General features: G+C 38.4%; 3 protein-coding genes across 6 annotated transcripts in view; 1 reads left to right on the top strand and 2 right to left on the bottom strand.

The window, feature by feature from the left end:
• tmem248 (transmembrane protein 248) overlaps nucleotides 1-12,761 on the bottom strand; it is an 18,421-nt gene extending 5,660 nt beyond the window's left edge. Inside the window, exons 1-5 of one of the 3 annotated variants that reach the window (XM_044140988.1) lie at nucleotides 12,629-12,761; nucleotides 6,807-6,965; nucleotides 5,413-5,701; nucleotides 2,676-2,826; nucleotides 769-952 (exon numbers count right to left, since the gene is read on the bottom strand). In XM_044140988.1, the coding sequence (XP_043996923.1) occupies nucleotides 769-952; nucleotides 2,676-2,826; nucleotides 5,413-5,701; nucleotides 6,807-6,896 (714 nt within the window). In that variant the 5' untranslated portion in view covers nucleotides 6,897-6,965; nucleotides 12,629-12,761. Of the gene's footprint in view, nucleotides 1-768; nucleotides 953-2,675; nucleotides 2,827-5,412; nucleotides 5,702-6,806; nucleotides 6,966-10,017; nucleotides 10,399-12,628 lie in introns of those variants that run through there. The other 2 variants (XM_044140986.1, XM_044140989.1) reach the window with 2 other exon arrangements.
• On the top strand, nucleotides 11,365-27,738 carry lig3 (ligase III, DNA, ATP-dependent). Its single transcript, XM_044140984.1, has 21 exons — nucleotides 11,365-11,478; nucleotides 12,479-13,014; nucleotides 13,737-13,865; nucleotides 15,173-15,409; nucleotides 15,500-15,651; nucleotides 16,345-16,511; nucleotides 16,798-16,875; nucleotides 16,946-17,114; nucleotides 17,693-17,848; nucleotides 18,507-18,638; nucleotides 18,720-18,799; nucleotides 21,137-21,224; nucleotides 21,301-21,378; nucleotides 21,503-21,626; nucleotides 22,332-22,474; nucleotides 22,566-22,640; nucleotides 23,522-23,668; nucleotides 23,800-23,947; nucleotides 25,709-25,788; nucleotides 25,866-25,946; nucleotides 27,254-27,738. Exons 2-21 carry the CDS (start codon nucleotides 12,507-12,509, stop codon nucleotides 27,485-27,487), a joined length of 3,006 nt encoding a protein of 1,001 aa, XP_043996919.1. The 5' UTR covers nucleotides 11,365-11,478; nucleotides 12,479-12,506; the 3' UTR covers nucleotides 27,488-27,738.
• rad51d (RAD51 paralog D) overlaps nucleotides 26,083-27,738 on the bottom strand; it is a 29,823-nt gene continuing 28,167 nt past the window's right edge. Inside the window, exon 11 of one of the 2 annotated variants that reach the window (XM_044140990.1) lies at nucleotides 26,083-27,480. The gene's annotated coding sequence lies outside the window, so the exon portion shown is untranslated. The remainder of the gene's footprint in view (nucleotides 27,481-27,738) is intronic. The other variant, XM_044140991.1, reaches the window with a different exon arrangement.

Here is a 27,738-nt window from a genome sequence, read left to right as displayed (position 1 = left end):
GAAAGATTTATATCTTCTATTTCAGGTTTGTCTGAGGTTATGTGTTTTTTTTTTTTTTTTTATTTTGTAAGTATATCCCAGTACAACTTTATAAAAAACCATCCTGTAATTTCCAAATATTAGCATCAAATATTTATTTGATTTCCAAAAGAAAATCAAATAAATATTTAAACATCTGAAAAATTTTAATCTGAGTTATTATTCAATTTTTCAACAATATTCCTGAAGAATATGGCTCTTTAGGAATTCAAATCATCAGAGACACTAAAATAGTAACTCCATAATAAAATATATGAACCAGTTTCTGTTGACCAGTGGACACAACGGAAAACCTTGAACTGACCAGGACAGCAGGATCACCAGGAACACAGCTGTGAAGTTTAATAAATCCTGGCTGCTATAGTCGGTGCTTTTCTCGGCTTTCAGAGCAGCAAGAGAAAAATGAGTAATGATGGGAGATTTTACAGTGAATTTCTGTGATTTTAGCAGCTTTTGTAGGCTTTTTCACACTGCTGCTGATGGTGCAAGGTCAGCTGGTGTCAGGAAATAAAAGACGTGATGTAATCAAAAACCTCTCTCCCTGTCTGGTAGACTTTCAACAACTTATTTGCCTCTCCAAGAGACAAAATAAACGTAAAATCTTCCTCTTCCGTCACTCCTGAAGCAAAATGCATTTGAGAATTTAATTTTTATTAATTTTAATAGTCAACTTCGAAGAAAGTAAAACTATTTTCTGAGCTTCTTTGAAAATGGAAACCTGGAACTCACATCTGGGACAATGACGGTGAGTTTGGGGTTGAGTGCATGATACACTTTGCCGATCGCTCCTTTGTAACACCAGAAGGGGTTGTAGTCCTGGCTGTACTTGGTGTCCGAGTCCCGGACCGTGGTGAACACCTTGTACCAGGACGTCGCGTTGGTGTACGTCTCTGGGACGCAGTGCGGCGGCTGCCTGCAAAGGGAAACGCAAAACACACAATCGTGTGATTTGTTGACTTTTGAAGCGACTATTTCACAATGAAATATTAACTTGTCATCAATGAATCAAGATTTAAAAGGGACCTGAAGGAAGAGAAAGTGGGAAAAACTGGGAAGTCTGAGTAGATTTCATGCACACTTTATATTTAAAAATATTATTTTTATAGCAGCAGATTCCAGGCATAATTACTGTCATACTGCAGTTCATTTAGTGGATAATAAGCATCTTGCAGGGTAGGAGAAGCTGGGCCAATAAACAGATTTTAAACAACACGTTTCTCTTAAATGACAAAAAGTGAAACTGAAATAATAATAATTTACTTTAATTATTCAACTCAAAGAATAAAACACCACCTGACATCAGAATAAATCTGATAAACTCTAAACCACAATATTTTTGCCCGTTTATTTATTTTTGTTTGCTTCTACAGTTATTGTTTAATTTCAGAAAGCTACATCACATCTCTGAGGTTTTCTGACTACCTGGAGCATGTTTCTATATTTTTTTATTATTATTATTATTTACTCATTTATAATAGATTCTTTTGCTTCTACAAACTCACAGCAGCGTATCTGATGCTGCGTCTGACACAGTTTCCCTCTCACATTTCAAACTGAAGCTGTAACTGTCTGCTGTGCAGAAGGACGGATTAAAGCTGCACAGAGGGATTTGCAGGTGTTGAATTGTTGACGAGATCAAACACCACGACTACATAAGCTGTTGGTAAATCACCTAGGAGCTGCTATGTGGGAGTAAAAGAGTGAAACGGCAACCCTGGGGTTTTATCCTACTCTCAGATTTGAATGGAGGCAAAAAACATGATGCAAACTTTCCAAACCTATAAAATAACAGGAGAAGAGACTCGTGGGGCTTTTTAATTTTCCTTTAATAAATCTGTAAATTCTGCAGTTATAGCATGAATATACCTCAACGAGATCATTTTTATTATTTAGTTTCTAAAGAGGATCTCGGGTCTCCAACCTAATGACTTGTGACTCGTAGTATAATAGGCTTAAAAATAAAATCTCAGATTTGTTTTAATACCAAATCCAATTTTAATTTTCTCACTTTTTTTTCTTTATGAAAACAAACAAACAAAAAATCTGCCTTTTATTTCAGTAATTTATTCTGTAAGTTGACTTGAATTGAAAGTCAAAATAAATAAAACCTTCTACAGAGTTTGGTGTTCAATGTCATGTGATCCAACTTAACTGAAGTTAGCTAGGATATTTGTTTGATTAGCGCTTTAGCTTTTGCTAACTTTGCTAAATGCTGCTGGCTAGTCTGAAGGAACTTTGTGAGAGAGTTGCGCACTGTGAAGCAGAAGTTTGGAAAACTGCAGATCTGGGGAGGAGTTGCGTGTCGAAGGCGGGGCTAGATCCACCCAGGCGTTTTGCAGAGCTGAGTGGTTCCATGGCGATTCAAGGATTTCTCAAAAATGCATGGAAATAGGCAACACTCTAGGTATGCCTTTGATAAGGGAATAACATAGTAATGATAATAAAATGATTTAAAGCTCAATAAAGATGATTTTATAGAACACTGTCCATTTAAACGGAAGGTGTGACATAGACATTTATTGTAAATTTCTGATTTATTTAATAGAAAACAATCTGGAAATATAAGAATTTTTTTTCTACACATATGCAGACAGAGGAGAGGCTGAGAGCAAACTGCGGGAAACCGTCCAACTCACACTGTGACCGGGAAGATATTGCTGGCTGCTGTGATGGTCATGCACGTGCTGAACACCACCTGCTCACAGTGGCCGTGCAGAACGCAGTCGTCCGAGTTCCAGGATACGGGCAGAGTGAACGTGATGTTTATTTCTTCATGGGCTTCCCGGCCTGAAATCACAGACACCACAGCAGAGCGTTCTTTAAATGCCAACATGTGGATCTGAGGAGACTACTCAATCAATAAACTGCATAAACGTTTGGAGGAGCAATGTTTTACCTGCTTTTAATGCAGCGGCAAGTTGCATAAGCAGAAAATCTGAGAGCTTCAGTAACAATATTATTAAACTACTTCCTTAATAATGAATGACAGACTGGGTTTGTGGGCTTATGCAAGATTTATTTAATGGAAAAAGGACTTAAGAAGATTATCAGGTGGACTACAGGACATGACAGAGGAGTGAAAGGAAAATCAGATTGATGCCACAGCAACGACTGAGAAGTAATTTGATAACCTGCCAAGCTTTTTCAGTTAGGTTACAGTTCATAAATTAGAAGATCTGTTGGAGAATAAACAGAATCATAAAATACTAAGGAAAGCATCAGACAGTCATCAAAATCTATAAAAACCAAACTATTCTCACAGGAAGCATGGTAGCGGCGGTATCATTGTGTGGATTAATTAGATGGATGGAGCTAAATAAAGACCAAAACTGGATGACAACTTGAAAAATTGTCCAGATAAGAGTGGAGGTTCCATTTCCAGTGAGATAACACCCACCACCCCTCCAAAAAAAACAAAAAAAAAAACAAAAAAAAAACAGCAAAGCCAGAAAGTAACTGTTTAGATCTGATGTGTTCAAATTGCGGCTTGATGCAGCCGCAGCAGAAACGCTGCAGTCTGCTTCACCTCGAGGGCTTCAGCTCCATGTTCAAGTTTCTGCCTGCAGATGCTACATTTTCACACATTCCTTCACTTTCCCACAGCGGGTTTTATCTACCTGCTTGCTAAATGTGTTTGCCTGCAAATGTGTATGTGACATTTATAGCAGTTTTAAACTTGATAAGGGAGAGAGCAAGTTGACCTCTCCCAGGAAAATCACCTTCATCTGAGCAGACTCATCCTGCTGATGTTAGGTTAAATCCACACCGGCGCTAAATATTTGCACGGCTTTCTATTTGCTTTGGTTATCTGCTCTAAAACAAAAGATTTATATGATAAAGCCAAATCATTCATCTATAGGTGAAACCAGAAGTTTACATACGTCAGGCTGAGGGAAAAGGTCTGCTTTGGCATAGTTAAAGTAATTTACTCTGCTGTGAAAAGAAAAAGAAAACATTTCTTTCCAGTCTGAACAAGTTGTGAAAACATTCACTCAGGTTTCGTACCAGGCTTCTCCCACAGTAAAATTCAAGAACTTTTCAAGGAATTTCAAGGCAAGCTTTGAAACTTTTCCAGCACCACACTTTGTAGACAAAAATAATACAAATTAACTAAAGATTAAGTTTAAATTCATTATGTTATATAATTTTATCTTGTGCTAGTATTCTACATCCTAGAGCAGGAACAAGGTAATAAATAAATAAATAAAATGTTTTTGTTTTGAAATGTTTTTCACACACACCCTATATATCTGACTGCTCCAAGAAAGTCACAAAAAAAAGTTTCTAAAAAATATTATCACTAAGATTTCTGGGATTTAGCAAATAGAAATTATTTTGGTAACTCTAACTGACCTAAGTAAATATTGTTTTCCAAATTTAGACTGCATGTTATTATGATTTTGAATATCAAGCACTTTACAAATCTTGAAATTCAAGCATTTTCAAGGTTTTCAAGCACCAGTATGATTCCTGACCATAAAGACGTACATATGCTGCCTGAGAAACTCTCAAGACCTCAAGAGTAGGAATCTACAGCGGCAACTAGAGCTGGACCAATCAGATATCAATATCCTGAAATAGAGACAAAATCTAGATCAGATGTCAGAGACATCAAATCCATAAGTGCAGATCTGGTCACTCTAACTCTATGCTTTGATCTCTGAGTTTTTTATTATTCTAAACACAGACATATATCTATGTCTGTGTTTAGAAACAGAAATATTTTAAGCTAATTCAGCTGTTTTTCTATACAGATCGCATTGGCTGGTTCTAAACCTCTTATATTGGTATCACAAGTGAAAGAAGGAGCTCGACATTTCCCTATTATTGGGATAGGGACCAAAAAAAGACAGTATAGTGTCACCACTACACAATGCTGCAGTAGCACAAAGTGTAAGTACAAAATGTCCACAAAACTATGTTGATATTCCACTAATGTCAAAGAAACACAATTTCATAATTGCAGTGTTTCCATTAAATAAGAAATACAATTAAAATCCAATTTGTTAACGAGATAAGACATTTAAAAACTTTCCATCTTTCTTCTCCTCCTTCCTGTGGTCGTCTTTGTGGTTTGCTCCAGTGTGAACTTCTGGATGTTGATCACGTGACTCGTGACTGCAATGGTGATTCCATTGCAGTTTTGCAAAATACACTAATTTCGATACAGCCAAAAACACCATCTCATACTAGTCCAAAAAGCTTTTTTCTAAATTGCCATTTCCATTAAGCAAATTTATTTTCCAAATATCCAACTGCACAATTATAGGGTCAATGAAAACGCAGCTATTGTTGGTTCGCTGTATCCAAATAAAGTCACCTGACAAACCCAGACAGAAGAAATGAATCCCATCCATCTATCTGCACACCCACCTGACAGGCCGACCTGCTGCCCCAACACTGTGGCGTACAGGTGGGTGATGTTGCGGGAGTAGCCTCCGAACGGCCGAACGGGGTCCAGCGTGAGGGTGATGGAGACGGAGATGTTGATGGGGCCCGAGTCCTCCAACAGCAGGGGGGGCTGTGTGCTGGAGCGGGCCTGGCCGCTGGTCACCACCAGGCTCTCCGGGGTGGTCGACTCGTTCAGGCCGTGCTTTATCGTCTCGTTCTCCGACACGCAGAAGTCCAGGTCGTTGAAGCGCAACAGGAACGTGTTCCAGTCCTGAGGCACAAAACTAAACTTTCTAAGGTTTCTGCACTGAGTTGTTGAGATTTGCATCCTGCTTACGCCGAGATGCAAATCTTTTATGCATGCAACTGCTGAGGGTGTTCAAACACAGAACAGCACAACATCAGAGTTTGCTTTCACTTTCTGCAGTCTGCAATTAGAGCTTTACACATTTACAAAGTCAATGAGGCAAAGTTCAGAGTTTGTCCACTTTTCCATCTTAAACTGAAAAATTCAAGCACTTTAAGCATTTCAAAGTAAGTTTTCTAACATTTCCAGGTCCACTTTGGACATAAAAAGTAATACAAACAAACTTAAGTAAACAGTTTCAATTCACAATTATTTGACATCATTTATGGATGGATGGATGGATTACTGTTGTTAATAATATCATGTGATAGTTGTGCAGCAGGGAGAAAAAAAAACAACTAAAATTTTATGTTTTGAAATGCCTCTGACAAATCATGCAAACCTAACAAAACACTAATTTAGCAAATAAACAAAAACAAAAAAAAAGAACCTTGAAATTTAAATAATTCTGCTTAACCTGTAAAATATAAGACAATGTTAGGAGTAAATACTCATTACACTGAAACAATCCAAACAAATCGTTCTATGGTAAACTACTTGCCTAATTGAATTAAATGTTTCAACACAATATACAAATACATCAAAAGAAATCACTTTAAAAATGTTCTCACAGAATGTTCTTGCCTTTAGGAAATAGAGATAATTTTGGTAATTCTAATTGGTCTAAAACAACCAAAGTTAGTCTGATTAAACCTGGTAGAGAGAAAAATGTGTTGGTCTTATTCTAAATGTTAGATTAATTTTTATTATAAGTCTGTGCAGTTTGTAGATAATGCAAGACTTTATACAAAGATTAAGCACTTTCCAATCTTAGAAAACACCTAATTGTAAGAAAAGCTGGAAAAATAAATTTCACCTAATTGAAATTCAAGTATTTTCAACAATTTCAAGCACCTGTACGAACCCTGAAGGTTTCATACACTTCACTGTAATTATCCTCCTAAAATGAGTAACTTGGAGAGAAACATTTACGATTAAATGGAAACAGTTTGGTGTAGATTTGTCGTACCTCTGTGAGCTCTGGAGACTTTATCTCCTTGATCTTGAAGAAATAACCAATGGTCAGGAAGGCGATGGCCACCGCACTGACACTGATCATGAAAATGACCAGAGGTGGGCGGTTGGTGATGTAGCCTCTTAGGTTTTCTATGGGATTTAGCAGGTAAACCTGCAAAAAAGAGACATTTCATGCCGAACATATTAAAAGGTGTCGATCATTTGGAGGTCACTGGACTATATTAATGGTGTGAAGGTCATTTGATCAGGGTGCAACAAAAAATGACTATGTTAATCAATTATTCTGACAATTCATTGATTAATTTGGGGACAAAAACTTTTTCACTGAGCTATATCTTTGTCTCATTAATTCAGAAAATCTTTTCCCAGTAACTGCTTTCTGTTCATCATCATATCCGTTTACTAGAGAAAGACCAATCACAGTTACAGCCACAGAGACACTTCCTGGCAAAAACTAAAACAATGACTCACTTTTGATAAATGGTTTTAATGTTCAATATAACTCTAAAAAAAGATAAAGAGTCAGCTCTGACAAGTAACCGCTCCAGTTTTATTGTTCCATGTAAGGAGAACAATTAGCATAGCAGAGCTCTGCCTCTTCAATGTGGCTTTGCTTTAAACCACACATTATCAGCAAGATGAATCAATAACACAACCTAATACTGCAATTAACTATGTAACTCATATTTTCTACTTTATTATGTGCAATTAAAAGGCCAGAAACGGTAATATTACCAACTTGTACCAACATTAGCTTTCCTTTTTAGACAATTTTCTTTTTTCATATTTGTATGTAAACATTTGTAGGTTAAATACTATATGGACTGTCAACAAAAGGCTTGTATGATGACATATTAGAGCCCTGGTAGATAGAAAAAAGGAGTACATTTTTAAATAAAAAAAGAGTCAGAAATCTTTAAGAATAAGCTCAGAAATTCTCCAGAAAAAAACAAGGAAATTTTCCAGTTTGAAAGGCAGAAAAAAAACCAAACAAACATGGAAATGTGTAGGTTTCAAAATTAGAATAGTGTCAACTTTTGAAACTCAGAAATCTATAAGTTTTTCTAGAGAATTTGAGCATTTTTGGTAGAAAATTGCTCCTTTTTTCTCCATCTCCATTGGCCATAATACAAAATTGTAGATTTGCAAGAATAATCAGAAAATCTCAATCCAAGAAGGTATATATTATAATAGATGCACAATATTATTGCTATAAAAGTCGCCATTGGCTGATATTAGTAATTTTTTAACATATTTGTACTGGTCTGATAAGTAAAACTGTGCTGATATTTTTCATCTTTTTGCTGTTTGTGTTTTTTCATTGTGTTAAAAAGGTAGGAAAAAAATTATAATGCAGTTAAATATATCAGGTATCAGTCTTAACAGCAATATTAGTGTATCGGTGTATTCTTCTATTATTTAGCTCTAAAACTGCCCCAGTTAAAACAAGAAGCAGCATTTGATTTACAGACCTGAGCAACAAATGCAAGTTAATGCCCATGTTTATATGTGGCTCATAATTCACTATAATGATGACAGGACTGGATCTCCTGGGTAACAGAGAAGCAAAGCACAGCATACACAAACACAGGAGAGAACAAAACCAGCAGCTCCATTCACTGCTGCACATATTTATCAACGGCTGGTTGGAGAAGCTGTTTAGACGGAGCATAGGTCAAGAACAAAACCTTTAAATGAAGCCATGATTCATGGAAAATGATTTGCAAAGTATTGACGACCTCTTGAACGTTTCCACATGTTGTCAAACTATGACCTCAAACTTTTATGTATTTAATTGGGATTTTATGTGGTAGAGCAAACCAAAGTAGTGCAGAATTATGAAGTCAAAGCTGTCTAAGTTGAATAAGTTAATATTTTATTTGAATGCAATTTTAGTTACAAAGACTTCCTAATCTGTTGTAATTACTGTATTGGCTGTTTTTATAGTTTGGATATTTAAAATATATCCCCAGGTCCAGTGTTAAATATCCTTTAGAAATTTATGTTTTATTGTTCTTTGAGTGGGAATACTTGTATCAATATGCCATTATTATTAGATAAGTTGGAAATTGTCTCAATGTGACAATATTACCATTTAATGCAAAAATTTCTGGGACAATTTATCACCCAGCAATATTTGTTATTGTGACAGGCCTACGGACAGCATTCATTTATTCCACTGAATGAAATCCAGTTTAACCCATTTGTTTCCATTGATGTGCGTCATTTCATATCAATCAATCAAGTTGTTCAGTGAAGATATTAAAGTGATAAGAACTGTTTGTTGCTTTTTTTATTTAGGTAACTGTGTGGCTGTGACTGTGTGTTACAGCAATAACAGCCCCACAAACACCAACACTGCTCTTGTAAAACATTCCAATTTGTAACGTGTTTCTTTAGGACACCAGTCGCATAAAGAAGGGGGATTTATACAATTCATCTGTAAATCATAACTGGACTTAATATGCATATTTTAAAACGTATTAATATTTATTGATGCTTTCATTGAACAAAGAGTGGCAAAAATAGTAAAAAAAAAAACACAACAAAAAACATGTTTGGGAGTTTTAAAGTCATTAACTGCAATTTACCATGGCAACAATACCATTCATGTTCTATTAATTATATAAGGAAATACATTATTTTCTCCTTAAAGAGGAGAGACAAAAACAAAATTAATTAATTAATGAATTAGCAGTACTTGCCAACAACTGATGGTGTCACCCTGAATATTTCACTGTGAAATAGAGACTCTGCTGGCCAGAGTCGCCAGACTGTAATACAGCAACAGCCGTCAGTCAGAGGCCTCTTCAGGTTAGTTGGAAGACCGACTGCTACAGCATCAACATGCACGACCACTTTTTGAATATACTTGGATGATATCAGATTTCCCTTTGGGGTAAATACCGATTAAAATTTGAAAGCAAGGGATTGTGTGAATGTAGAAAGCAAGGTAATATGCAAGGCTTATTAATTAACCTGTCTACTGTTACAGATAAGAAGAGAACACGATCTTCTCATCTATTGGCTAAGACAAAAATGACACTGTTACCCAGCTTTAAATATTAATTAAGCACCATGTTTAGCTAGTTTCGTCTAACAATTGTCAGGTTAAACTAGCTATCGGCGTTGCTGCAAAGATCAAACTAGTCTCCAGACAATGTCGTACGTGATAAAAGTTAGATAAAAAGCTCGCCACTCACCATTTTTCCTTGTTGTGCAATCGACGGGATGCTAGGTGTAGCTGGGAGGGAGCGCTGAGGGCCACAAAAAGGGCTGCGATGTCGCTAGCTAGGTTGCTGCAACGCAGCTAGTCTCCTCTAAATAAACCGCCGAGAAAAAAAAGTCTGCGCTCCAAGCTTTCAGCATACGAGACAACGCATATACTGCTTCCCATTCTTCGCCTTTAATATTTCCGCGACTCGTCAGAGAAATAAATATTTGTCTTTAGGTTTGGAATAACGTCAACATCTTCCTGCCGACATCTGATCCGCGCGTCCTCGCTTTGCGTAGAGAGAAGCGTCGCGGTCTCGTTATTCCCGCTCGACGTACGCTCGAAAATTTACTGTTGACTATGGAGGACAGAGCGGAGTGCGGAATTTACGTAGCGATAACGCATTTAGCGTGTTTACAAATGGCTGAGGGCTGTGGTTGCGTTAAGTTACCGTGGGAAACCTTAAGGTCACCGGGAACGGGATACCCAAGCGGCTGTGTATTTTTGTGCTGTGTTTTTAGTTGGACTTTTAATGTTTTTGTTGAGTTTATATCTTTTATATAGCATCATTTGATAAATTTAAAGTGAATTTTATGTTTTACCATCTCTAATTCCCGAGACTTTTTGAAAGCAACGGAATAATAATCACTTTTTTTCCCCCAAACAAAATATGTTAGGAAAACATAAGCGCTGTGATATAAGCGCAGTATTTATATCTTAAATTACCCTGGTAAGTATAGGTTTTAAGCTAAATGTCTCTCCTGTCTAAGCAATATTATTTGAAGTTCTGATTAAGAATCTCTGCAGGGAGAAAAACAAATTACTTTACCAACATTGTAAACAACCACCAAACTGCTCACACAGGCTGATCAGTATTTTGTTTCTACTTAAATGTTTACTACTCTGTTTCAGCCTTAGCCATTATTTTCTCCGCTGCAGCAGAGGGCGGTATGCGTCAGTTCTGCCACACATTTCAGGGTCAAAAGTGAAATTGTTGAACCGACGAGCATTGTTTGTCTATGGTCTGAGGTGCAGCTTGTAGCTAGCAGTGACGTTGTATTGCATCAAGCTAATAGACGTTGCACAGGGACTTACCGGATGTTAATGACTAATGTCTGGTTTGGCACAAACACAGTGACTCTTATCTGCGCGGTTTTTCAGATGGATAATCTTGGGATAATTTGTTTTGCATACGTAACATAATTTTAACATACATAACATCTTATGTCACATTCAGCAGTATGTGTCAGAAGATTTCACATAATAATATGTGACATCTTATTTTAATTTCATGAACAACTTTTATTTTGTAAATGAAAACCGGAAGTACTAACAACTATATAGTAGGTCTACATACACACCTGACACGGGGCAGTTAGCTGTATGCTAAATAACAAGGAGGAGGTAGCAGATTCATTTGTATCATCTCCTTTTACGCGTCTTCTACACGGTACAGTAAAAACATTCAAGTGTAATTACCGGCTACATTTTAGATATTGTTCAACAATGTCATGCTTCGTTTATTTTGTCACGTTAGTTGTAGCCAGTACAGGATAGTACTGGCTACAACTAATGCTAATTTCTAGTTGTCTTTGTGGCATTCAGCTTACTTTTATCTTTGTTAAAGTTTTCGCTTAGAAAATAAAAGACCGTGACCAAAAAATACATTAAATTGGATAGTTACACTGTTTGTCTAAAATTCCTTACTAGAAATACTAATATTACCATATAGATGCTGAATTTCTGTGCAAGTAAAATACTAAGATTTCAGTCAAAACAGCGAAACATTGAAAAATAAACAAATACAAGTTTCATAAATAAAATGTTTATAACAAAAGACAAATCAGTTAAAAGATATGAGGTATATTGCACGCAGTTTATCAAATGTTTGAACCAACTTTCTCCTGTGGAGCTCGGCAGCCTTTTCCTGCTCTTAATAGTTTTCAGAGGAGTGTGTGTTATTTGTAAAGGCCACTGAATTCTTCGTCAATAAAATGAAATCCAAATTTAAGAGATGATGATTTTGTGTTAAAACGATAGTAAACTTTACAGAGTTTTGGGGAGAAGACATTCTTTTCAGCGGCAGTGGAAAAAGTTTCAAGTCATTTTTTTTAAGCCGAATCTCTTTTCAAAAAATAAATATCACACGATACAACTTCAATGACTTGAAGACTTGAGTGCACAAGTTTGAATTTATGAATTTTTCTTTAATTCTTTAAGGGTGAAAGGTTATACACAGTCTCAAAATATAACTGCATCCTCTCTGATTATTGGATGTTTCTTCTTTTCAACTTGTCGATAAACCATACAATTTTCGTTTGTTGTAGTTGCTACACTCTCCTAATTCTGACCACCTTTCATTTGTGTCTGATTCTTATTCATATGTGATTTGAAATTGATCAAAATGAGCTTCTTCTCTAACTATTTTTTATTTTATTTTTCTGGTTTAGGCTCCAACTTCCCCACAGTCACAGCTACATGCAGAGGCATCTTATTTTCTTGGTTCAGAAGATCGTCTGTGTGGGCCGACAACCTTTTGGTACACTAATACGATTTAAACAACCTTCAACGTTGTGCAGAACATTTGTAATTTCATCTACCTCTGATCAGCGAAAATCCTTAGCATCCCATAAACACCAACTTCAAAAAAGACACGCTCCCTGGACTTCAATTCGCCGGTGCTTCTCGGAGTGGCCAGATATGTCGGAACAACGCTTCCTGGTGGAATACGCCAAACGTGGCACGGCGGGGTGCAAGAAATGCAAGGACAAGATCCAGAAGGGCATCGTGCGCATAGGGAAAATCGTGCCAAACCCTTTCAGCGAGTCTGCTGGCGAGATGAAAGAGTGGTATCACGTGAAGTGCATATTTGAGAAGCTGGAGAGGGCAAGAGCCACGACGAAGAAGATCGAGGACCTGACGGAGCTGGAGGGCTGGGAGGAGCTGCAGGATGAGGACAAAGAGCTCATTAATAAACACGTTTCAGGTGCCGCAGAGAGCCGATAAATCACCTACTGCTTAATCTAAATCTAAACAGGGTGTTCAATTCATTGATCTAAAATTAAGGCTTTAAAATGTCTTATTCACCTAAGAAAATGTACATTGACCTTAAGTTAATGAAAATCTCATTCTATATAGGTTAAAAAGGCAAAACGCAAAAGTTTGAATTATGTGCAAACATTTTCACTCACTATGTCTTTTTACTCAAAGTGATTAAGAATAGCAGTTAATAATAGCTGTTAATACTTACTAGCAAGAGTCATTAGCAATGTGAGAAGCACAAAGCTGCTGCCAAAAGCTACAAAAAACAGCCCAAATGTTAAAGTTTTGCATCCTGCATTTCTTTTGTACATCCCTGCTGTGATATAGGTCTTACATTTTATTCATAATGGTCTTCAAAAGCCTTAAATTTGAGCGACCCTGTAAAACCACTGGCTTTTTTTTTCCCATTATGAATCTTTAAATGTTGCTGGTTCAAGATTTGTCATCTTACCTGGTAAATCAGCGGGTTTATCAATAGTTTTATTAACCTTTTGGTAGGAAAAAAGTTTGTCTTCATAACATCCATGAAGGTTGAGGTGAAATGACTGAGAATCGAAACATTTATGAAGGCATTTTATGAAGTCATTCTCTAACTCTAAATTTGATGCTCGAGTCTTTTCTTTTTTTTTTTTTACTTCTATTGTTGTCAAACCTCCTGTTTTGTAGACCTGATGGCCAAAGTCAATGCTAGTCCTAAAAAGAAGGTCCAGGCAAAGTTGAACACCACTGGTCAGCTTATGGCGCCCCCTGCTGACCCTTCTGTCAATGCTCCGAGGAAGTTTTCTGGCTTCACAGGTAAAATACATTCACACCGGAATAATGCAACTAAAGTGTCTTTCAGTGCTGCCCTTACCTGAAATTATATTTTTATGATGCAGTTTAGAGGAATGACATGGAGTTTGCTGTAAACATAATCTCAGAAACGCAACGTTTTGGTTAAAACAGAATTAAAACTTTGTGAAAGTTAAATAAACAGCATTAAGCTTAAAATGAGTTTCACACAAATGGTTTAGACTTGAACTGGTCCCCAGGGGCTTCAGGTACGAAGCAGCTGTGGATTTTTCCTGAAACCTGTTGGCCGCCTAAATGGACTGGAAGCAGTCGGAACCAAACACGTTTCTTTTGTACTTTCCAATCAGTGTGAAATTGAAAACACATGAAGTGATCGAGACTTTACCCTTAACATGTTCATTGTTGCCAAGTCAGCTTTATTGAAAGCAAATCTGGGCTTGTTTGTTTTTCTTTTTCTGAAAGTCAATTGCAAATGTATTGAGTTGAGTTGTTTTTTTTCTTGTTTTTTTTTGGGCTTGCTTTTGAATGTGAAGATGGTTGTTTGGGTTTGACTTTCTTCAGAAAAATGGAAAACCGCTGTAAAATCTTTTGGGTTTGCGTGGTTGCCAGTTTAGATATTTTGGGGCTTGTTTTCATAGAGCTGGTTGCTTGTTTCTCTTGCAAGATCTGGCAACACTGGTTGTGTTTCCTGTGTGTGATTTTTTTTTTTTTTTGGTACAGTTAGATTGATTAGTTGCAAACTGGAATATAGAAACTTAGAAAAGGCCATTTGTTGAAATAACACTCTGAATAGTAATTAAGCCAAAACTGGTCAAATGAATATGCATTTTGCATTTAAAATAAAACAAACTTTCATTGTTTGCAATGAAGGTTTTACCCAGAACTCCTCGAGTGGCTGTATTAGTATTAGCTAGTTTCCGTGTTTAAATTATGTACAAAAACCCTCAGTCACCTTTTGCTATCCAATTATTAATCAGTTAAATTAAAAGAATCAGCTCAGCCCTACAATTTAATAAGTTGAGAAAGGGTTGAGCCTTTTATATGTTGGCTTTTAGAAGTATTTGTTTAGGTGCAAATCCATCCCGGGCTACAAAATGATCAAGCGTTATTGCATTTTAGACAATGAAATTCAGGACAGTTAGTCAGATAAACAGGATTCCTTTCAGTTTTGAAACTTTGGCCATAACTTCAGCACCAAAACCACACAGAGAGTAGAACTGGCAGATTTGTCAGAGTTAGAAATAGAAAGTGTAAAAATGTTTGTTCTTTTTTTGTTTTTCTTTTACCGTTCTGCTTCATTCTGTCATCAGCTGCGAAGGCTGGCAGCTCCAGCAGCCCCAGCAGCTCCGGCAGCCCCGGACTGTCGGCGTCCCCGGCAGCCAAAGCCGGCTCCAGCAGTGCCCTGTCCACTCAGCTCTGCGACGCCCAGCACAAAGATTGTCTCTTCAGGGAGTTTCGCAAACTCTGCGCAATGGTGGCTGAAAACAACAGCTACAACAGCAAGACACAGATTATAGAGAAGTTCCTGAAGAAGGGCACAGGAGGAGGTTGGCCTTAACTTTAGTTTACTGTTTGTTTTTTTGTATTGAGAGATTTAACCCTGTTTGTGTTTTTTTTTTTTTATATCTTTATAACAGATAAATTTCACGGAGATCTTTACCTGACGGTGAAGCTGCTGCTGCCAGGCGTGGTTAAAAGTGTTTACAACCTGAACGATAAGCAGATAGTAAAACTCTTCAGCCGCATATTCAGATCCAACCAGGAGGACATGGTGCGAGATCTGGAGCAGGTCTGTCCAGCAGCATTCATGGATGAATGATGTCAATATCAGGCTTTTAGCCCTTTCTGATAAGATAAGATAATATTTATTCTGTATGAAACCTTTAGAAATGTTTGTTTCATCTATGTCTCAGGTTACTGATACAAATAGATGTTTGTGTCCGTGAAATAGAGGTGGGGAATGTGGACTTAAAGTTTTATCATAAAATTTTTACTACTGTGATAAGAATAAAAATGACAATAAGAACTATTTATTCCATCAGTTCCATCAAACACAAATACAGCTCTTGAAAAACATTCCTTTTTGTTAGACGTTTCTTTAGGACACCAGTCAAATAAAGAAGTTTGATCTAAATGATTAAACTGAGGGTTATAACTGCATCTAATGAAATTTTTAAACTTATTTGTGCTTTTACTGAAGAACCAGTGGGAAAAACAGACTAAAATCCCCAACAATATGGACAGTTTAGGGGGTTTTAGCTTCATTAATTGGATTTTTTTATTTTTTTATAATTAATCAAAATTATTTCAAGAAATTTATAATAAATGATACAATAAATGCTGTAAAAGCATCTTTTGAACCAGCGATGCACAATAAATCGACATCAATATCTGTATCAAATGATTTTTTTTAGTTCTATGTATTATTTTTTTGCGTAAAAGTATCGTTCCTGTTTTTTTTGTTTTTTTTTTCTCTCTGAAGGGCGACGTATCAGAAACGGTGAGGATTTTCTTCGAGGAGAGCAAATACTTTCCTCCCGCTGCCAAGAGCCTCCTAACAATCCAGGAAGTAGATGCGTCCCTGATGCGCCTCGCCCAGCTCACAAAGGAGGACGAGCAGCAGAGCGAGCTGGAGAGCATCGGCAAAAAGTAACGTTTGGTCCTGTCAGACTGGGAGGCAGACTGAGTATGACTGAGCTTCATGTGACCATGAAGAAAAGATCTGCTTAAGTATTTAATGTGAATTTGTTTAAGTAGTTAAAATGAAATGCAGTTAATTTCAAAAGAGATGCCAGATTGATGCCTTTAACAGCCAGTAAGTGCTCATGTTGCTGCATTTAGTTTGAATTGGAAAAACCTTATGCACACAAACGTTCATCGGCTTCCTGCAGTCTGTAGCTCGGTTGTGTTAGAATCTCCTGCTCCTCTTTCCTAGATGCACCAGCAACGACCTGAAATGCATCATCAGGCTAATTAAGCACGACTTGAAGATGAACGCTGGCGCCAAACACGTGTAAGTGTTCGTCCCGGTGCGCCGCCCACATGAACAGGTTGAGTTTATTAACTCCTGCTCTTTCACTCAGGTTGGACGCGGTAGATCCAAACGCGTACGACGCCTTCAAAGCCTCCCGTAACCTTGGCGACGTGATCGAGAGGGTTCTGAGGAACCAGCAGGACGCCTCCAGCGGCTCTGGACCCAGGAAGCTCCTGACCGTGGAGGCGTCGCTCATGACGCCCGTCCAGCCGATGCTGGTGAGGCCCGACTCTGTGACATCACACTTTATGAACATTTCTGGGTTTCCTTTTCTATCACAGCTTTGTTAATAGACTGCTAAGTTACTCTCTCATTATTAAACTTATTTCTTTTTTTAGTTCTAACATTTATTATCTCTTTTGAGTGGGGAAGTACGGCTGAATACGGCAGCCCATTAGGGCCACTGCAGATACAAATTTTCAAGTTTTTTTGGCAGAAATCCTTTTTTCCCACTGAATTTTAAAAGTTGAAAATATTTAAAATTGACTTCTCAAGCTCTGAAATTTCCTAGTTTTTTTTTTTTTTTTCTAGAAAATTTTAGATTAGTCTCAAGATTAATCAACACTAAATCAGTAAGTGATGACGTTAGTAGTTGACAATTATTTAAATAATTGTTTCAGCTGTAATTAGTTTTAATTTGTGGTGAAAACAAACGGATGTCACTCTTATTCATCATCCGTTTTTCTCATCACGTAACAAATATTCACAACTTTGTGTTGATCTGTTGCATAAAATCCAATAAAATGAATTGAAGTTCGTCTGTCTGTGTTTTGTTTTTTTTCCTGTGTGATTCCAGGCCGAGGCGTGTAAATCCATCGAGTACGCCATGAAGAAATGTCCCAACGGGATGTACTCCGAGATAAAATACGACGGCGAGCGCGTTCAGGTCCACAAGAACGGAAACACCTTCAGCTACTTCAGCCGCAGCCTGAAGCCGGTGCTGCCCCACAAGGTCAGTCCTGTTAGTCTGGCATCAGTTTGTCTCTGCAAGATCTGCAACTTTAAAAGTCCCACGTTTCAACATTACAACACCTAAACTAGTTACTTGTCATGCTATTGGCTTCTCTGTCCACTAGGTGGAGGTGCAGTTTGGACTAAAGTATAAAAGTGCAGTGAAAATGTTTTCTAGAAGCTTGAATTTGGACTTATTTTGGTGTCTGAGGAGCAGTTTTAGCTCCCTGGAAGCTCCTTACCAATTCAGTCTGTCTTCCAAACAGCTGATTAAGCACTTAAGGTCTGTAATTAGACAGTTTATGGTAATGAAAGGTTAGTGAAGTGGAGGAGAGACTGGAGTGTAATTACAACAGTTTTCTGTAATTTTAAAATCATTTTGATTAATGTAAACACAGTAGAAGTGACTGAATTATTTCCAGTGAGAAAAGCAGAGTTAGAGTTGGGATTTTAGCTGTGTCACTACAACTACCTGACTCCCTAATGTCTCCTCAGGGTTTTAAACCCTGTGACAGAAATTCACTACTGTTTTGGAATCCTAAAATTTGAATCTGAAATCCTAAAACCAGTCATTATCAAAACTATTTGAATCCAACCAGATGTGGAGATGTTTTCTCCCAGATGTTGAGCAACAAAATAATAAAAGTTTTGCATTTCAGGTGGCCCATTTCAAAGAGTACATCCCTCAGGCTTTCCCTGGCGGCCACAGCATGATTCTGGACGCTGAAGTCCTGCTGATTGACACAAAGACCAGCAAACCGCTGCCGTTTGGCACTCTGGGTGTTCACAAGGTAAGAACCTCTCCTTGCTCTTTTCTTTTTCTCTATGGATTCAGTCAGTGTAGTCAGACTTCAAACTTCTCTTTCTCTCAGAAAGCTGCCTTTCAAGACGCCAACGTGTGTCTGTTTGTGTTCGACTGCATTTACTTCAACGGTGTGAGTTTGATGGAACGGTAAGCTTTTCCTTTTTCCCTGAAATAATCCAGGATTTAACTGAATAAAAACAAATCCTCATATTTATAAACAGTTTATCACATTTTAGATTTCATCCTTCAGTCTCCTGGAAGTCACACCTGCCACCAACTGTTTTGCATCCTGTTGCCCTTAAGCAGGGGTGAAAGTAGTTTTAAATTCTTGGGGGTACTTATGACAAAAGTATATATAAATATCAGTGATGTGAGGTGCAATGCTGGTGAGGCACTGACTTAATCATAATCATATACAAATGTAGACCAGCTGCATGACTGTCATACTGACAGGAGGAACCACAGAGCTTCTTTGTGTGCTTTGGAGTTTCTGTGCCGATTAATTTTTTTTTGTGAAGCGATAAAATCTGGGTAGCTCTTGAATTGCTACAAAATGGAGCTGTATTTCCCTCAGGCTACTGGCTGCAATGTTGACACAGCGAGATGCCATGACACCTCAATTCTGAACATCCTGGCTTGGAGTTCATCCCAGTTTTCCATGTCTGGCATATTAATCACTCATTTTAGCTTTTAAACTGGTTATATTGATCCCGTGTCCAGACAGATAATCAGTGGGTCTAGCATCATGACCTGTTCTGAAGGTCCTGCAGATTCCAATTTGTCTTCCTAACATGACGCCTCCTCATACCTCATACTGACAGGAGGAACCACAGACCCATGTTAAGTTAAAAGCACATCTTCTGAAGTTGGGATATTTTTCCTCCAACAGGTTCCAGAGGAATCGCCTCAAATGGATTTTATTTCAATGTGTTCAATGTTGTGAATGTTAGAGCCTCATTCACAACAGTGGAGCTATAAAGATTGAAAAAGATTATCATTTTGAAGAAAGTCTCATCAACATCAACATTTCCACTAAATAAGAGCCATTAAATATAGTTTGATGGAGGAAAAGCCTCTCAGACTCTGAGCTCAACGCAAGATGCCCAAACAATTAAAAAAAAAAAAATTAGACAATTAATTTAATTTTGCATAATTATCGCAGTAGTAGCCATTTGTTTATTAAATACTTAATAAAACATATTTGCCATGTTTGTTGTGAATGACATACACTCACAGACGAACCAGGTCATCGGTTTATTGAAAGTTCAGAAACTACAGCGGCTGTAAGGAGCCACAGCGAAGATAAAACAACCTGAACAAATGATCAACTCAAAACCACTCCTACCTTTTTACTCTCTCTCTCTCTTTGTCATTTAAGCACACCCGTTGCCGTGGCAACTGCCTGCGCGCTGTAAGCCGAGCAGAGATTACATTAAAAACAACATTCAGTCCGTAACAATATGAGGTTTTCAGGTTTTATATTTATTTTGTGATTATTAATAAATGCTCCCCTGAACACAGCGGCGGTTGATTAGTTAATTTTAAACTCCTGCTCTGCTAGTTATTTAGGTAATGGAACCGAAACGCACAGAATTGCACGACACCTTGTTTAATAAAGTTACGAAGGTTTTGATAAGCGAATCAGAGGAGGACGTTCTGGTCTCGGCCTCCTGGCGGCGTTCAGTTTGTTACCTAATGCCGAGATCAACTCAAAACCTTCTCCGATCGACGTATTGAGCCCCCCTGCTCTAACAAAGCACAAACAGTTCAGAAACGATATGAAATGGGGGAAATCTATTTATTAACTGATTAAATCGTGTTTTAGATTGTTCTTGAAAAATGAATCAGTCACGCCTGATTATTGGGTGCACTCACAGCTGCACTGTGCACCCATTGAAATTTTTACAGCAGACAGCCGCTCCCCTCTCATGCAGGTGCTGCGTACCCCCGCTAAATGTTTTAGGGGTACGCAGTACCCGACCATACCCGCCTACTTTCACCCCTTCCCTTAAGTAAAACTGAGGCATTCTAGTATTTACATCATTTGGCTAAAGTCATGGTTAGCAAAAAATTAGGGGAAGTGATACTGAGTTTCAAAAGTCAGAAGTTTGACTTTTGAAACGGAGAAATTTCCAAGTTTTTTTTTTTTTCTTTTGAGAAAATTCCTGAGATTATTTCCAAAATTTCTGAGTTTTTTTGTTTTTAGAATTTTTTTTTTTTACTTTTCAATCTCAGAATTGTACTAAAAAACATGAATTAATTTTCCTTAAGTCAAGTTGAAAATTGCACAGCATTCAAGTCAATCCCTCTTCTTCTACTTGTGCGATCAAAAATAGCCCAGAAATCAACAGGAAATGTAGATTTGGGAGTTTTGAAAAGGAAAATGTGAAGAGAATGAACTCGGCTATAATCTGCGGTTTGGTGATCCCACACAAATGAATAATTTGAAGTTGGCTTACTCTTTACTGGCGCCGTGTCCTCCAGGCCGCTCTGCGAACGCAGGAAGTTCCTGGACGACAACATGGTGGAAGTCCCAAACAGGATCCTCTTCTCAGAGATGAAGCACGTCACGGTAACTGCCGAGTCAGGCTTTCTGTTTCGTCTCCGCATAAACCTTCGGTTTTATATCCTGTCTGTGTGCATTTTAGAGGGCAGGAGACCTGGCGGAGATGATAACTCGCGTCATCAGAGAAGGACTGGAAGGCCTGGTGCTGAAAGACGTAAAGGTCAGTGGAGAGAAAAACATTGTCGGGTTGATCTGGGAGTGAACGGTTGAAACCAGTAGGTTGTTTTCCTGCTGTAGCTGAAGTGGTGAATTAATCCAGCGGGGCTTCTTCTTCTGTGTCTTAGGGAAGCTATGAGCCAGGCAAGCGACACTGGCTGAAGGTGAAGAAGGATTATTTGAACGAGGGAGCGATGGCTGACACAGCAGACCTGGTGGTGCTTGGTGCCTTCTACGGAAAAGGATCAAACGGTCTGTAAACGGCTGAGATCAAATATTCCTGAGATGTTTAGATGTCCTCATCATCACATTAAATTAAAAAATGTTGGAAAAATGTCAAACGTGAAATAATATGTGAATGGAACTAACAGTTTCATCAATACTAAGGAATTATCGACTTAAAACAAACTAATATATATTGCTGAAAAATTACTTGTAAGTAAGTTTTGTCTTATTTCAAGTGTACTAAGATATTTGCACTAGAAACTAAACATTACTTAGTAAGATTTTGGTTTTGCAGAGCCACCTTCTCACCAACTCCTTGCAAATGTAATTGTTTACATTCCTCTTTCAGGACTCTTTTTTTTTTTATTTTTATGTATTTTATTTTTTTTTTTACTTTTTTGTGGTCACTGAGTGCATAAAGAAGGACTGCGCGTTCTGCTGGCAGCAGTGCAACACAGTGCTGCGCTGGGAATACAAATGAGCATCGGAGTACTTCATGTGAAAAATATGCAGATGTAATGTAATGCATAAGGCAAGGATGCCACTGGGGGAGGGAGATTTATGAGGGGGGGTAATGGGTGTGAAATAAAACTGGGAACACAACAACAGGGGTTCAACTCTCAAAGCAGGGCTAATGAAACATCTCATGAGGTTTAAAGACGACGTAAAAAAGCAGGAACAGCAAATGTCAGGAGGTAGAGGGGAGAATAAATTCCCCTTTTTGTCCACCAGGGGGCATCATGTCTAGCTTTCTGATGGGCTGCTACGACCCGGATTCGAAGAAGTGGTGCACGGTGACCAAGTGCTCCGGAGGATACGATGACGCCATGCTGGCCCGACTCCAGAAGGAGCTGGATGTGGTCAAAATCAGCAAGGTCAGAGGAGGATCCACTTAGAGGCTGCTGGAATATGGAGCTGATGTAATACTGACAAATATTAATCTGTCATGTCTCTGTGTGTGTGTAGGAACCCGGGAAAATTCCCAGCTGGTTGAAAATTGTCAAGAACTATTATCCTGATTTCATTATCCGTGACCCTGAGGTGAGATTTTAACATGATTAGAGTAGAGGTCTTCAAGTCCAGTCCTGGAGAACCTTTAGACGTATAGATGTACATTACTAGATAGGACAGCATCCATTAGACACATAGCTAGTGACGTGCATCTGCTTGTGCCATTACCACGCAGTGAGTCACACTGTTCCCATGGAGGAGCAGGACTCTGTCACACAAATGTTTATGATCAGATTTGTATAAACTATGACTTAAATGAATGCTGAGAAAATTGCAGATGTTTTCCAGTCAGAATAGTTTTTGTCACTAGCCGAGTTTCCATGTTATTGTGCAATTCAACATTTCGAAGATAAATTTGCTTATCAAAATAGTTTATTTTGCAAAACTGCAATGAAAACATTTTTTTTTTTTGCATCACACGGGTCAGGTGATCAACACTTAGATGTTGCCACTACAAAGAAGACAAATGACTTATTGCGTAAACAGACTCATCCAAATGTGATTTTAATTGCATTTCTTATTTAATGGACGCACCACAACTGTGAAATTGTCTTTTTGACACTGGCAGAATATCGACAAAGCTTTGAGCGTACTTGTATGGGAAACGCAGCTACTGACAGCATAAGAAATTACAATAAGAAAAAAGTTTTCATATGCAAGATGTGCGTTCTTCCTAGATGTAAATCTACGAACAGTTTGGTTTCTGTCAGGTCTCTCAGGATGCAAAAGGTTACTAAAAACATTTTGCATTCACATAATTTAACATAATTTCTGCCGTAGGAGATATTGTTTGCTTAATACTTTATAAAACAACTTATTCTATTTAATGAGAAATAACTGTCCAAAGCGTCTGGAACAATGGTGGGCCGTGTCTCTGATCTACCTACTTTCCTCCGTTTCCTTCCCTGCAGCAAGCACCGGTCTGGGAGATCACCGGCGCAGAGTTTTCCAAATCAGAAATGCACACCGCCGACGGCATCTCCATCCGCTTCCCCCGCATGACGCGAATCCGCGATGACAAGGACTGGAAGACGGCCACCAACCTGCACCAGCTCAGGGTATCACTTCAACATTTACTCACCCAGCCTCTTCCTGCTCAGTTTGAACAAAATGGCCATCAGAAGACCTGATAGAAGGGTTGAAGGAGATCCAGACACCCGACCTCTGACCTTTCCATCCTTCTGCCCAGGAGCTGTTTCGCATTTCGAAGGAGAACTGTGACTTTAAAGTGATGGTGGGTCCTTCCACTTCTGACGACAAAGGCTCATCGGGAGGAGACAGCGGGGGAAACTCGCCGTCGTCCTCATCCAGCAGGAGCGCTCCGGCCAAAAAGACGAGTGAGTCCGATTGGTCAGATTATCACAGTGCTGGTCAAATTTAAAGACACCTCTGGTAGAAATCTTGGAAATCTCTTCAGATCTGCTTTTATTGCAGCAGAGTATGGATTTCCTGGAAAGAAAATCACTTTAAAATCTGCTACAATCATTGCTCCCCCTGGTGGTAATACTGTGCATGACAGAAAAGTGGAAAACTTTTTTTTTTTTTACTTTGTTTTTATTCATTTTTATACATACAAGTACACACAACCAAGACGACGTAAAAAAAGCAGGAACAACATTTTTACGTAGACAGGTATGCTGTCTGCTACCTGAGGGCTAGGACACGTAGCAGACCGTCACACTGATGGCCATTATAATTCTATAGAGATTTCACTAAAAAAAGAGGAAAAATCCCAAGTGCCTGTCAATTAGAATGGCATGGAATCACAAAAGTTACATGTCTGGCTATAAAACAATCCCATTTTTTCCTCAAAGTCTCTCTCCTTTCTCCTTCTGGAGATGTATTGTAAAAATCAACATTTCCATATTGTGGATCAGGTTTATAATATTCACAAGAAGCTTCACAGTGGGGTCAGAGTCTAGGCTGGAGCCAACATTTAGCAATCGCGTTCTTGCTTACAATCATAAATATCTTCAAAAGGTATGCGTCCTTATCACTGAGTCCTTCAGGAAGTGAACTGAGGTACATGGCAGGAAATGAAAAGACTAAAGTTATGCCCAGAATTTCATAGATTAACATCATTCCCGAAGGTCTTCAGCTGCAGACAATCAGCTGAAAAGATTGCCTGCAGTCCCAAAAGATATGAAAACAGTCTGCAGAGACCTCAGCGCGTTCCCTCCAGCAAGAGAACTGTGAACCACCCAGCCAACCAGGCGTTTTGGAAGGGTGTCTGCATCCTCAAAATCTTACATTTGTTTAAATTTTGTTTGTAAAGGTCATAAAAAGTCTTGAATTGAGTTGGTAAAACGTGCAGAAACCCTGTTTGGCCCTCAGTAATCAGTCCAGAGTTGTGAAAACACAAGAGTTAATTCACTTTAAGGCTTTATATGGGTGCTGTCAACAGGAGGGGAGGCTGTGGATGCTCAGTGAGAATCTCAAACAAGCAAAAAAAGTCTTGAAAACTGAATTTCCAATTGTTCTGAAATTGCGATGGGAACCAACTTTGGTTGTTGTCCTCAGGCTCAGCAGTGTTTTAGATTATTTATAAGGAGGCAACTTGAAGTTTTTCAGCTGATGTTGGTCCTCAACCTCTCTGTAGGTCTTCCAAGCACGATTTCCAAACATTCTTCTGTTTTATTAAAGAAGTCCTGGTTTGCTTTAGGGGAGGGAACTTCTGCAAAACTCAAAGTAGAGTTTGTTTCTGACCAAAGGGGGGAAAAACCCCCCAATGATCCAGGCATTGGAATGTACATGCCCAGAATGACCACCAGAGGGCAGAAGTAGTCGCAGCGTCATGAGTTACAGACAGTTGCTGGAGCATCTGACAGGCAACTTGTTGGGAGTTTACTTTGGTTCGTGTTCTAAAATTGGAGCAGAGATGTGAACGTTTGCGACCTCTACTTCCTGTTTATTACAGCCATGCACAGCGCCACCATCTGGTTGATTTGCTCCAAACCAGTAGATGAAAACACAACTGATTTGTGGTTTTTTTTCTTTTCTGCAACATTTTAGAAATTCAAATGTCGATGGAGACATAACTAGTGATTGAACACCTAAATTAATAGTAAAAAATGGTTTCTTCTTGCTTTCCTTCACAGGTAACAGCACCCCTACCAAACCAAAGGCTGTAAAATCAAAACCCCGTACTCCCACCTCTGAGGCCTCCAGCGCCAAGAAGGTACCGTGACACACACTTCACGACATTTACACACACTCAGCGGGGGAGAGGTGTGATAAGGCGTCCCTCTACTGCAGGTGAAGAAGAGCGAGGAGAGCGTTCAGAGCAACGGACAAAACAAAGAGTCTTCCCAGCTGCTGCAGCCGAGGAACGACAAGGTTGGTCCAAAATGTCTTCATCTAACCAGGTCAACCTGAACACTTCTAGGTGTCCAAAGAAGGAGAAGTGGAAGTTTTAATGCAATAGAAATTTATTTTACTGTGCACATTCAGTTCAGTCAAAAACCAAAACGCATAAAATTCAATGTCTTTATTTAAGATTCTCCCTTAAAAGATATAAAAGTCCAGCTCACATGAGTTTAAATTGTCTAGACAAGTTTTGTCTATTATGACAAATCCATCGTCCTTAAATCAAAGTTTAAATTCTCAACTTGAAGGGGAATAAACGGCTCCTGATTTTTCAGGAACATTTATTTAACAGACCTTTGAATGATCTGCAGCTAGTTTTCAGTAAGAAAATGTTATGAATCATATCTACCAGTGGGCTGCTGCTCAGTTATTTTCAGATGTTAAATCAAATGTGAACCTCTTTTTATGATTATTTAACTTTAAATACCCAATATTAATGAGCAAAATTTTAGCTGTACTGCAAAAACACAATTTTACCATTTATTATTGTCTAGTTTCAACTGCACTAACTCAAAATGTATTTTAAAAAAAGAGTATCAGTTCCACTGGCAGACTATTTCATTTTCAACAAGACATCTTCTCTATGTTTTAAGTAAAATCTGACAGTACAACTAATACTTTTCTGATCAATTTTAAGGGACTATTGTGTTAAAATAAGATCCTGTATCTTGCTGAGAAGTTACTTGTAAGTTAGTTTTGTCTTAGTAAAAGTAAGTAAAGATATTTGCATTAGAGACTAGACCAAAAATACTTGGTAAGATTTTGTGTTTTTACAGTTTACTTTAGTAGGGAACAGGAAGTGGGAACAAAATATGTTATAAACTCCTGCTTGTATTAAAATCTGGATAAATGCTTCATTGAAGGAAGAAATCTGAATATTTGACAGTTGTAACAAGACAAAGATCTGAGAAAAGTAAACATAATTCGGATTAAAGTGATGTGAAGGTTGTTCTGTTTCTCCCTGGAGCTGGACTGAGAACCCGTTAATTTAAGTTCAGTTTATTTCTATTAGGAGCTTCTTGATTTCAATGAACATGACATTTTTTTCCTCAAGTATTTTCAGCTCTTTTAAATGATTTAAAATTTTAACAGCACACTTAAAGTAAGAGAAATGCTCTACCACAAACACCTCATTGTGAGAAAGTAGGTCTCCAAAAAAAAAAAAAAAAAAAAACAAACCAAGGGAAAATCAACACTAAGATCAAGCAGATTTGAGTTTTGCAGTGAATCTTGTACCTGCAGCTCTTCAGGTTTGAATCAGTCTGTGCTCCTTCCAGACGCTGCTGGACATCTTCAGCGGGGTCAAGCTCTTCCTCCCCGTCTCCGTTCAGGACTTCGACAGACTGCGGCGGTACTTTGTGGCGTACGACGGGGACCTGGTGCCGGATTACGACTCCGCCTCGGCTACACACACGCTGGGCGACCCGGAGGGGGGCAGCCGGGCGCAGAGGGTTTCTCCCAGCTGGATCTGGGAATGCATCCGAAAGCGGCGCGTCGTTCCTCCCTGCTGAGAGGAAGACACGATGAGTGTTGGGGTCGGGTCGCAGGGCAGCTCTTCAGTTCAACGTTCTCTCAGGTCATTTTTTTTATTTAAGCAGCAGACACTAAGATTTAGACTGGAGGCTTTTTGTTTGGAGAATAATGATCCTAATGAAACTTTCGCAGCGCAAAATGAGGTCGCAGCTAAACAGGGGTTGACTTTTTACTACAGAAGCAAAAAAGATCATGAACTACAAATAAATACTGGTGAAAAGACTGAAAA

The sequence above is a fragment of the Gambusia affinis genome, linkage group LG15 (genome assembly GCF_019740435.1).
Source record: "Gambusia affinis linkage group LG15, SWU_Gaff_1.0, whole genome shotgun sequence".
Taxonomy (NCBI): Eukaryota; Metazoa; Chordata; class Actinopteri; order Cyprinodontiformes; family Poeciliidae; genus Gambusia; species Gambusia affinis.
This window is presented reverse-complemented; position numbering and strand designations above follow the sequence as displayed.

Coding starts and splice junctions, on each gene's coding strand:
- lig3 (XM_044140984.1), top strand. CDS start 12,507: ATGCAGAGGCATCTTATTTTCTTGGTTCAGAAGATCGTCTGTGTGGGC. Junction 22,475..22,565: donor ATGTGGTCAAAATCAGCAAG/GTCAGAGGAGGA, acceptor GTGTGTGTGTAG/GAACCCGGGAAAATTCCCAG. Junction 23,669..23,799: donor CCAACCTGCACCAGCTCAGG/GTATCACTTCAA, acceptor CCTTCTGCCCAG/GAGCTGTTTCGCATTTCGAA.